Here is a 12,453-nt window from a genome sequence, read left to right on the forward strand (position 1 = left end):
TTGAATCAGAAAATAAAGTGTTAGCCCTGAAAAAAAGAGAAACTACGGATCACAGATATTGAAAAGTTCAGGCCACACAGGATTGAAATGTATCCGTGGTAGTCCAACATAGCAGGTGAGGGCTCTGAATGGCAGCGATGTAAGAAGAAATCAATCATTCATTGCTTCTCTAAGTTGGAAATCGTGCCAGATGGGATCATGTTGCTGGTGAACCTCCTGGGCACAAGTACTTAGAAGGCTTCCTGCAATTTACTTCACAGGAATTGGTAGAAAAGATTCTAAAGAAACAAATAGGGTGCAGGTACATGAACGCCTCAAGATAAAGTAAGCCAAACTTAGAACTCACGGTGATGCCCCTTAAAAGCTTATGGCCATACATCAACCAGATCCTCTGACAGGCCCTTGGGTGTCAGGGTGTACTGGCATTGGCAAGCAAGCCAGCTTTGAAAGGTGAGACCAGTGCCTGTGGTGGAGGTTATGTGGACTGCACGAGTGCAGTGGCTAGAGTTAGCTGTCAGAGCCATGCAGCGGGACTCAGGATTTCCTCACTGCACCTCTGTGAGAGTACACTTAGAAAGTGGCCTTTGAAATAGTAACTGGGGAAGCAGATGTGCTATTTGCTTCTTTTGAAGGTACAGTGACGATATGTCAAAAGACGGAAATTACGCAACACAGATATGTAACTTCTTGAATGCTATACAGTTGAAGCAAACAGCAGGGCCTTTGGGATCCAAGGGACTACATGATGATGCCAGCGTCCAAGGCTGGAGGAAGACATTTGTGAGGTCGAAGGGAGCATTCCTGAATCTTGCTGAATGATGGAGGCACTCAGCTATGAGATACCTAAGCAGAGATTGCTGTCCATTTAAGTCCTATGACTATCACTTAGGCATGGCTCTTCCTCTCGCCTCCATTTATGGCCTGAGTTCTGGCCCTGATCATTTCTTAGCTGAATTAAATCAGGAAGCCTGCAAACTAGTCTGTCTTCCAAGCTGTCTTCTGTACTCTGGCCTGTCTTTGTTAACATACTTCTCTCTTTCTCGGGTTAGTTCCCAAGAACCAAGGCCTTAAAATATCCTGCAATTATATTGAACTAAGTATACTGTGGTTATATTTTATATATGTTGAAGTCTGGAGTAGCACCAAAATATTAGATGGCCAGATAATGAAAGCCCAGCAGTACTTTTGTGAGTCAGGAGAAATTAGAAACTGGATATTTAATTTAAAAAAAAGATTTGTCTTCAGTTTAAGAAACATCTTTTAAAGCTGTGGGAGTGGATTTGACTACAAGGAAGGGGTAAAAATCTTTGGAAATACCTACACTCGTGGAACAGGTGGAAGAACAGCAGTCAGTGAAGTCTGAGAAGTAGAATTGCCGGCTGAGGAGCTGGTCCTAACACTCATGATCCTGGGGGCGCCAGTAGGTGAGGGCCCTAGAAAGGCTCATGGGCACCAGAGGCTCCTTGGTGACGTTAGTTTTGCACAGAACAGTTTTTGTCAAGCGACCTAAATGAGATTGATGTGGGATAAAAGATAATGAAAGGTGGGATGTGCCTCTTCCAACGTGTCCTGACACAGACTCCTCCAGCCTGTTCCTCGGCTCTCACATGTAGATGGTCATCACTGCCTTTCAGGTTGTTGTGAGTATTAAATAAGAATGAATGTGTAGAATTCCCAGCAAAATATCTGCCACATCGTAACAGTAGCAACTACTTATTACCATAATTATTAGTGTTGTCTTTTTGTGTGTTTATGATGCTTTGATATTAAATTGGGTAGAATCCCTCAGGTGTCACCTTTTCTTCCCTCCCTCAGATCTGTGATTTCGGCTTGGCCCGTGTTGCAGATCCAGACCATGATCACACAGGGTTCCTGACGGAGTACGTAGCCACACGTTGGTACAGGGCTCCAGAAATTATGTTGAATTCCAAGGTAAGGGCAAAGTTTGCAGAAAAAGAAAATCAGGAAGAAAAAGCCTCCCTCTTGGTAAGCCTGTGTCCACCTGGGTTGAGCCTTTGCCTGTCTGGCCAGCCTGTGTGTGGCCAGAACTAGGAGCGGTCATAATCTGTTGCACTGAACTTCTGGGCCCTGGGTTTTGGCCTCTCCTCCTCAGCTGGAGTAGTACCTGATGGGTTATATAGAGTTGGAGGGTGTGCCTCTATGGTCACTGTTAAAATAAATGGTGTTTGTCCCACCCCTTGGTCAGCTCTCCTGACCTTATACCGGTGGCAGCTTTTACACCTACTGCTGCCACTGCTGGGTGAGGCTGGTAATTGATAATTGTGTTGATAATTGTGTTAGAGGTTATCTGTTAGTGAGTCTTCTGTGAACGTGGACCAGGGCTGTTCTGTAAAGATCAGGTGTATCTGATCATAAGAATCTCTTCGAAATTATAATAGAATTTGGAGAAAACATAAGTGTGGAAAGAAGGAACTGCTGTGGATTCTTTCAAAATTATATGGTAATCCAAATGACATGTGTTCCTCTGATCTCCAAGTGGGTGTTAAGAGTGCACCCAGGTCCCAGGCAAACTCTTCCAACGAGGTCTGTGTCTTGGTCGGAAGAAATGATTAAATAAATACATAAGAGCAAGAAAAAGTGAAGTATGATATCTTTGTTAGGCTTTTTAGGTGGCAAGCTTTAAGGGCTTCTATGGAGATTCAATATTTTTAATGTATCGTTTGCAAATAGTATATAAATAAGGTGTCATATTTGGAGGATTTAAGTGAGCCTGACACACTTCCTGTATCTAATATCTCAAGATTATAAGATTCTTGAATTTAATTCCATTTACTGTAATGTAACGTACGATTACATGAAGGTATGTACCTGGCAGGGGAGATACCATGAGCACGAAGGTGGTTTTCCCAGGGCAAGGCTTATCCATTGCACTCCGGATGTGCTGACCCCTGCGATTTCCCCAAATGTGGGAAACTCGACTGCATCATTTGTGGTAGTGGGGGACTGCGTTCGCGCTCTCCCCTGAATAAAAGTTTAAAAAAAAAAAAAGATTACATGAAGAAACGCAATAAAAATAGACATTGGGCCTCTTGTGAGGTCTAAGAACCAGAAATTGGATTCTCTTCATCCATATGAGTAGAAGGGTTTGCGATGAACATTAGATTATGTGAGGAAATGGAATATGTTTAAAGCAGTTAGTTATTCTTGATATCATACATTTGTTTAGTTCAGTTATAAAAGTAAAATTCCATTAAAATAAATCCCATTGTAAAGAAGGATTTGACATAACAGATGTTTTAAAGAAGAAAACGCTATGTCAATTCTCTTATAATTCTGTATTACAAATAATCCTGCACACCTGGTTCTTTCTTTGGACTGACCACGTGACAGCCATTCCAAACCAGTGGCAATGAAATGCACGTGTTTGGTACCTGCTAGTTGTAAAGGAGAGCTGTCAGTGTACTTTTTATCCTGCTTAGCTTCGAGTTCTTGTATCCTCCTTCCCAGCATGCCGCAGCTGTCTTCACTTCTCAGTCACCCTCCAGGGGGCAGTAGCCAGGAAGGGTGGCCTCTGTTCTTCTAGGTGCCCAGCTCTCCTTTCTCCTTCCTAGTTAACTGTAGTGAAATTCTTTTGTATTGGCAGCCTGCGAATGTTACTTCTGGCAGTGTATTTATTAATTGAGAGCCTTTTCAAACGCTGGAAGGATTGAGAGTACAGTGAACGGCCATATACCCTTTACCGAGGTTCACCTGCTAGTAACAGCTCCCTGTCTGTCTCTGCCTCCCTCCTTTCCTTCCTCTTTTTTGTCAAACCCTCTGACACTTCACCAACATAAACTAACACTTTCTTTCTAGATCCTTTGAGCATACTAATATTTCTAAAAGGGGGGGGGTGTTCTCTCCCCACCTCCATAGTACCCTTTGCACACCTAAGATCGGCAGCGTTAATTCAGTGACATGCCAGTGACCCTCCACGAAAGTTCTGTACAGCTTTTTGTTTGCAATGCATTAGTTCAAGTTTCACACATTGTACTCAGTCTAGAAACAGTCCTCCTGCCCTTCTGGCCTTCTTCTTGACATTGGAATACTTTGCAGAGTACAGGTGAGTTGTTTTGCAGAACAGTTTACATTCTGAATTCTTCGGACTGGTTCCACGTGGCTAGGTTTAGGTCATACCTTTCCCTCACGTTAAACCCCACAAATTCTTGGAAACCATATATGTGGATCTTCTGTTTCCCAGCAGCCTTTCCCCTGGTGGTTTACCTCTTGATGACCCTTGCTTCTATTAGTTACAGTATTGGGCTTTGCAAAATGGTGATTTTTCTAAATTTATTTTTCCTTTTACATTTATTACCTAGCCGGGCCATTAGCTCTAATGCATCTTTTGAAGCAAAAATTAATATAAGACCTGGTATTATATCACATCATGTTATAGTATACCGAGTCTTACAGTATACATTATAAGACCGCTCTTAGATTAATTTTTGCTACAAAAAACGCATTAGAGCTGGTGGTCCGGCCAGGTTTTATTTTTGGGGAAACAACGGTAGCTGGCACTCTTCCATGAAGAAGAGTTTTCCCTTTTTTCTCTTTCTCTTCCTCTGTCTTCCACCTTTGTTTTTAAAACATTACTGTAGACTCATGGATTTTCTTTTTAATGTGCTGTCCATTATTGTTATTTTTTTTTTTTTAATACTCATATTGTCCCAGTTTGGGCAGCTAGAGCACTGTGTATATGTGTGTGAATTTGTAACATTTTATTCTGGCAGAATTTTCAACTTGCAGAAACATTTTAAGAAAATTACAAGGCAGTAGTTCTTAACCATTCTAGCCTTAAGACCCTGGGTCCTTCAGTCTCTTTAAAATTGTAGAAGACCCCAAGCAGGTTTTGTTTACGTGGGTTTTATCTCTGTGTTTACTACATAGGATTAAAACTGAAACTTTAAAAAAGTATTAATTTTAAAACAACAATAATAAACCTACTACATGTTATAGCATAAATTAGATATTTATCATTTGTTTTCAAATATATTTGTCATTTATTTTTCCACAATGAAAACATTTTAGTAAGAAGAGTGGCATTTTCATTTTTGCAAATCTGTTCATTGTCTGGTTTAATACAATCCTGCTGGATTCTCATGTGGTTCTACACTCAGTCTGTTAAGTATGTTGTAAGTAGGGTGTAAGTTAATAGAGAAAAGTCTTCACACAGACACATAGTTGGGGAAAGGGAGTACGTTAGTAGTCTTTTCAGCTACTTGTTGCTATTCTTCTTTGATATTATCACCACAACTCAACCAAGGAAAAGTTATTAAGGATGGTGCAAAAGTAATTGCAGTTTTTGCAATTGAAAATAATTGCAAAAATTGCAATTACTTTTGCACCGACCTAAAATTGCAACATGGAATCTGAAACTATGTCAGTGGACCTTTTGTACTATTTTATTACAATCCATTGATCTAGCTTACATTTATACCCATGCGTGATTTTGTAATGTCAAGCATTTGGAAAGTACTGGTTCACTTCATTATGTAGGTTTGCTGAATATTGTTACATTTCATGTATCCTATCACATGTATGTTATGTATAACATCACATAGCCCCTGGAAAAATCTCCTGTGAGGGATTTGACTTGTGAGAGAAGGGTGAAAAGAAAACATAGTAGTCGTATAAAAGTAGTGTCACCTCTCCGATCCTTAGAAGCCATGTGGGCCTCTGGCCCAGCCTTGGATTGCTGCTGGATAAAACTTGTGCATACCCTTCACTCCAGAATCAACTCTACAATTCTTTATCCTTTGTCCTGTTTGCTTTTTCATTGTGTGTGTGTGTGTGTGTGTGTGTGTGTGTTTTGAGTCATTTGCGAATAACTTACAGGTGTGTCCTTTACCGTTTACATTTCAGTGTTTATTTCCTTAGAACAGTGGCTCTAGTGTTTTCCGACGACACTTGGCAGTATTTAGAGACATTTTTGGTTTCACAGAAAGGGGAATGCTACTGACATCAAGTGGTTAGAGGGCAGAGAGGCTGCTAGGCATCCTCCAGGGCACAGAAGAGCCTCAGAACAAAGACTTGTCCAGCCTAATGTCAGCAAGACCAAGGGTGAGGAACCCTGCCTTAGGAGGGTATTCTCTAACGTGACCATAGTACACTACTCAAAAGTAGGAAATAACACTGGTCTAAGATCTAATGACAATTTAGATTCAAATTTCTGATGTTTTTCCTATAATAATCTTGATACCTTTTCTCACCACCTCCCGCCCTGGTCCAAGCTCACATATTGCATTGTTTCTTTGGTCTCCTTTAATCTGAAATAGTTCCTCAGCCTTTTTTGACCTTGACTTTTCAAAGGGTTGCAAAGTCAGCTATTTTGTAGAATACACCTCAGTTTTGTGTTATTTTGTAGAATACACCTCAGTTTTGTGTTACACATTTTGAGCATGAATACCACAGACACAATGTTTCCTTCTCAGTGCATTATATTGGGGCACATCTGGTTTATGTCAATATCAGTGGAGTGCATGTTGATCTTTTGGTTAAGATGGTGTCCTCCAAGTCTCCACCACAATTATGCTTAATTCAAGTAATAATTATATTCATAACTAATAAGAATTTGTTAGAAATATTTGAAGTATTTGAAGAAATACTTCAAGACTGTGTAAGTTACCTTCATCAAACTTTCACGAACTAGTATTACCATCCATTGATGATTTCTTAACTCTATCATTCCTTCTATTTTTTAGTTCTCTCCGTTAATTCATGGTTAATATTCAATTCATGGTTAATCATTCATAGTTAATTATTTAATGGCTTTTATAATCCTTATCTGCCATTCTGTATTTTGATGCTTGTATTGTCCCATATTTTCCTGTGGGAGCCACTTTTGACGTGTCCCCACTGTACTTCCTTGCTTTTAGGCACCTATGCCCCAGGTTTACCTTATAGTATTTCCCTGTCCCAGAGTTGGAACAGCCATTTCTCCAGGGAGCCCTGAGTCCTTTTAGTTATTTATTTTTTGTTTTTAAAATGTTCCTCTTTATTTTGTTTTGGCTCAAAGCAAAATTTATTTTGGATTATAAGAATTTTGGAAAGCATTATTTTGAAATTCAACCCCATTTTATCATAGCTGTTGATCTGATCATTAATTCCTTATTTGATTTTCAAAAAAATGTTGCTGAGTTTCCCTAAGCTTTAATATTTAATTGATTTTATTTTTCTCTAGCTGTTCTCCACATTTCTTCTGCAATTTATTAGGACACCTAGCATTTTCCATAAAATTCAGCTTACACCCTTTGGAGAAACATCTTTTTTACATTGTTGTATGATTTAGAAAGATAATTCTTCCTTGTCTTTCCGTAGAATTTCTTTAAAAGAAAAATTATACCTGAAAAATAAATAGAAAAAGAAGACAAGAAATAGGGATTGGTAAAATATGATGGAACCAGCATATACCTATTTTTTTGCAGAGATCAAGTGTTTCAAAAAGCTTGACTTTTTAAAAAATGATTTGCAAAATGTATAAAGATATTCTGGAAGTGTAACAGTGCCCCTTCTCTTGAGTTGGTTTCCTGGTTTCCAAAACGAGTGAGTAGGCCACAAATGTTTTAAAGCAGTGGGTGTTACTGCTTTTTCCTGTATCTAGCTTCAGCTTATAAGGATTTTAATTCTTTTCTTCAAATCATGTGAAAAGAAGAATGAAGTATACTTTGGAAATTCTAATTTAATAAGTTAATCAACTTTAAAGATACAAATAAAATCAAGTGATCTTGGTTGTTCAACATCTCCTAAGAAAGCCAAGTTATTATTGGTTTCTCCATGCTCTTTTTTTATTTATTTCTGAATTATAGAGCTTTTAAAGGAGAAGCTAAAACTCCTGTCAGCCATGTGCCTGTCATATAGGAAGATCTCGTGTCATGTAACACCAGATAGCATTCTCCATTTTTTCTCCCTTTCTACTGCAGGGCTATACCAAGTCCATTGATATTTGGTCTGTAGGCTGTATTCTGGCAGAGATGCTCTCCAACAGGCCCATCTTCCCAGGGAAGCATTATCTCGACCAGCTGAACCACATTCTGGGTAAGGGTTCTAGCACATTAGGGGCTAGATTTACTCAGTTTACTGGCCCTCTATTTACATCAGAGTCACTTCATTAAATTAAGAGTTCTCACAACTCTGTAACCTATAAAAGACATGAATTTGTAATCTTCCTTGATATAAAATGTTAAGGACCCTTGTAAAAACTTGTTAATAAGAAAAGTAAACATTGGGAGGTGGTGTGAGAAGACATTAATTATCAGGGTCCTTTCTGCCCTATAGCTGATGGTGTGTGGTCAATTTACATTGGCCTTGATAATTAACAGCTAATTATTTTATCTGATAGGTATTCTTGGATCCCCATCACAGGAAGACCTGAATTGCATAATCAATTTAAAAGCTAGAAACTATTTGCTTTCTCTTCCACACAAAAATAAGGTGCCATGGAACAGGCTGTTCCCAAATGCTGACTCCAAAGGTAAATATTATTTCATTGATTACTTTTCTTAGGCTTAGCTGTTTGTTTGTTTTGTTAAATCTTTAGGTCACTAGCCTGAAAAATTAGCCTATAGCTATTGGATAATGCCTATTTAGTGCTCACTCTTTATTGCTTTCTTCCCTTTTTATTTGGGAGCCGTGGTAGAAGACTGAGGGAGTCTGGGAGTATCTTGTCTACCTTTCTGCCTTTTAGTTTCTTTGCTACTTTTTAACTTGGATTAAGTTCACATTTTTGGAGTTCAGAAAGTCTAGGATTCTGCAAAACAAATTACTCCTTTTTTTATATTGTCATTTGATTATTTTTAGTGAGATTTATTGAAGAATAATTTATGTAGAGTAAAATTCACTCTTTTTTAGTTGTGTAAGTCTTTGAATTTTGACAAATACAAACAGTCATGTACCACCACATTCAAGATAATGGAGTATTTCCATCAACGCCAAAAGGTGCCTTGTGCTCCTTTGTACTCAGTCCCCCCCTACCCCCCGTCTCTGGTGATCTCTGATCTGACTTCTGTTCCCATAGTCTTGCTCTTTCCAGAATGTCATATAAATGTAATTTATGCAGTTTGCGGCCTTTTATGTCTGGGTTCTTCCACTTGAGATTTATCCATATTGTTGCTTATATCAGTCTCTTCAACAAATGGTGTTGGAATAATTAGACATCTATATGCAAAAAAGGAAAAACGGAACGAAGACCTAAGTATAAGTCCTAAAACTTAAACTTTGAGGAGAAAACAGGACAGAATTTTCATGACCTTAGCTTAGATGAAGATTTCTTAGGACACCAAGAGCACGATTCATAAAAGAAAAAGGTGATACATTATATTTTAGTACAGAATATTTTTATTTTTTTTGGGGGGGGGGGTTGTGGGGACCGAACCGGTGGCCTTCGGAGTTAGGAACATGGAGCTCTACTGTTCCGCTTGAGCCACCGGGCCGGCCCAATACATTAGATTTTATTCTTTGGTTTTTTTTATTAAAGTTAACTTTATGTAATATTTGTATTTTCCTTTATTCCTATTTAACATGTGTCTTTTAAATATATTAGGCAACTACTTTTTAAAAACTATATACTATTATATAAAGCTGTGGTAGGCAGAATAAAGATCCCGCCCCCAAAGATGTCCAGGTCCTAATTCCTAGATTCTAAATATGTTAGATTACTTGGCAAAGGGGAGTTAAGATTGCTTAAAGTCAGCTGACTTTAAGATAGGAAGATTATTCTGGATTATCTAGGTGGGCCCAGGGTCCTTGAAAGTGGAAGAGGGATTCAAAATAAGGAACCAGAGAGAGAGGTAGTGGCTTGCCAGCACCTTGGTACTTGTCCTTCCATATTTTTCTCTGTCTCCATACACAGGCATGTTTTTACCTAAAATTCAGTTTTTAAAAATTATTATAAAAGTTAACATTTTTTGAAAAGTTCAACAATTATCAGAATATTTTACTAAGAATGCGAAATTCTTTTTATAATTATTCCCTAAAGGTCACTGTTAATAGAATTGTGTTTTGAGTATTTTTCCATGTAAGTACATACATATGGTTTATCTTGAATGATTTTACAATAAATAATTTCATTCAATCTTCTGTTGAAAGTTTAGCTTTTTCTCATTTTTGTGTTTGTGTGTGTTTCTGTATTTTTAACTTTAATAATTGTCTACTTAGATGTAGAATTTATTTCATGTATTGACCTGAGTCAGTACATGACTCAGGTCATGTATGGTGGTTTAAAATTGAATTTCTTTTGGATATAAGAGGAATTATCTTTTAAAATCTGACATAAAGGTGGTATATTATGGTAGACAGTTTGGAAGAAAGAATAGGTAAGAGAATAAGAAATACTCTTAATTACCAGAATCCCAAATAACCTTTAACATTTTGCTGTACTAATGAGTGCACAACTTCTACCTATTTAGTTATAATTATGTAATGTATTCTAATTGTAGGATTTTTAAAATTTAGAACTTCACATGTATTGTACATGTTACTGATTAGATTGGCATGCACCATTAATGACAGGAATACATTCTGAGAAACGTATTGTTAGGCAATTTCATTGTTGTGCGAACATCGTAGAGTGTGTACTTAACACAAAGCCTACCACACACCTGGGCTGGATTGTGGTAGGTAGACCACCGTCGTATAGCTGGTCTGTCGTGAAACATTATTCAGCGCCTGACTGTATTATATTGTCCCAAGCATGTTACCTAAATCTTATTTCCTGAGTCGCCTTTTTAAAGAGGTGTGTACATAACAAAAGTACATAATTAAGACTTTCTGACAAACAAACCACCCAGGCTTCCCTCCTGTTTATATCCTTAATCTTTTCTGTAGTCCTGGGTTTTGTTACCAGATTTTTTCTAAGATTTTTCTTAGCTTATTTTCCTTATGTTAAGATTAGGAACTTTGAAATTGGTCTATTCAGATAATAATTAACACCGCTATAAACCAGGAATTTAATTTTAAAACGTAGGTTTTAGATGAATATAATGAAGAAGCAGGGAAGGGGTATAAATAGAGTGAAGTGGAGAAATGGAGTTGGCGGTGCTAGAGTGAGTGGTACAGCCTCGGGTGTTAGAAACATAGGCTTTGCAGCCAGACCTCTCCTGGGTTCACTCCACAGCTCAGAGACTTACTAGTTGTATAACTTTGGACACACCACTTAACCTCTCTGGGCCTCAGTTTTCCCGTTTATAAAGTAGCGTTAGTAATAATAGCTGCGTCACAGGGTTGTGCGAATGTCCAGACCACGGGCATTTGTAGGTCTAGATTCTGAGCTCTCAGGACGGAAACTTGTCCATTTATATGCCTTGGACATCTTTCCAAATCTGTTATCCCTAAGAGAGACTACAGTGTCCCCTGGTAGGGATGACGCATAGTGTCTTTAGCTGGTCTCATATTGGACATTGAAGTCCACATCAGTCATCTATTGCTGCATAACAAGCCACTCCACAACTCGACAACCACCACACTTGTCCATAAGACCATTGGGCTGGGCACAACTGGATGGGTCTGCCCAGCTCACCTTAAGTTGCATGATCTAAGGTGGCCTCACAACATCTTGCAGTTGGTTCTTCGTGCTGTTGCTGCTCGTTCTACAGTAGACCAGACTGGGCTTCTCATGATGGAAATATTCCAAAGGAGCCAGAGCAGAAGCTACAAGGTCTCTCAAGGCCAGATCTCAGAAATGCAGATATTTCTGCCACTATCTGTTGGTCAGAGCAAATCACAAGTCAGCCCAGATTCAAGAAGTGAAGAAATAAATTCACTCATCAATGGGGAGGAGCTGTAAAGAATTTAATCTGTCACCAGGTTGTTTGTAGTTTTTAACTGTAACATACATAAATTCATTCGTGTAATAGTTCTTGGTATCTTGTTCTGTGCCATCAAAGGGGTTCTAAGGCCTTGGACATAAAAAGCAGTAAGACAGATTAAGAGCTTGCCTACAAAACGCCAGTAGTCTAGATTTATATGAAAATGACATAAGGAAATGAATGGAAGAACTCCAGGAACTCAAGAGATTAAAACTTTCAAGCTGAACCGTTAATGCTTTGAAGTCTGGTTAATGATAGTTCACAGAAAAGGAAATGTAAATGTCTCTTAGATAGAGGGAAAGGTACTCTATTTTGTTCATTTTATGAGATATGAACATTGAAAAGTAAGGAATTCCCTTTATTTCCCACTTGTCACAGTTTGCAAGCATCAAAAAGTTTGAAAACCCTCTGTGTGGTCAAGGCTGTGGGGAAACAGATGTTCTCAAAGACAGCTGGTGGGGTGTAAATTGGTTGAGTCTCTCTGGAGGACAGTTTGGCAATTCTGTCACATGTCTTTTGTTCCAGCAATTCTGGGTATTGAACTTTTGGATTTGCCAACCCAATGGGGGAGAAGTGGCATTTTAATTGTTTTTCTTTTATGAAAAATGAGATTGAATATTTTTGTACATGTTTGTTGGAAATTTCTGTTTGC

At 38.4% G+C, this 12,453-nt stretch overlaps 1 protein-coding gene across 1 annotated transcript in view; it reads left to right on the forward strand.

The window, feature by feature from the left end:
- MAPK1 (mitogen-activated protein kinase 1) overlaps positions 1–12,453 on the forward strand; it is an 86,588-nt gene that overhangs the window by 59,607 nt on the left and 14,528 nt on the right. Inside the window, exons 4-6 of the mRNA XM_081037340.1 lie at positions 1,816–1,932; positions 7,920–8,034; positions 8,339–8,470. Coding sequence (XP_080893466.1) covers positions 1,816–1,932; positions 7,920–8,034; positions 8,339–8,470 — 364 coding nt within the window. The remainder of the gene's footprint in view (positions 1–1,815; positions 1,933–7,919; positions 8,035–8,338; positions 8,471–12,453) is intronic.

The sequence above is a fragment of the Rhinolophus hipposideros genome (genome assembly GCF_964194185.1).
Source record: "Rhinolophus hipposideros genome assembly, chromosome: 24".
Classification (NCBI taxonomy): Eukaryota; Metazoa; Chordata; class Mammalia; order Chiroptera; family Rhinolophidae; genus Rhinolophus; species Rhinolophus hipposideros.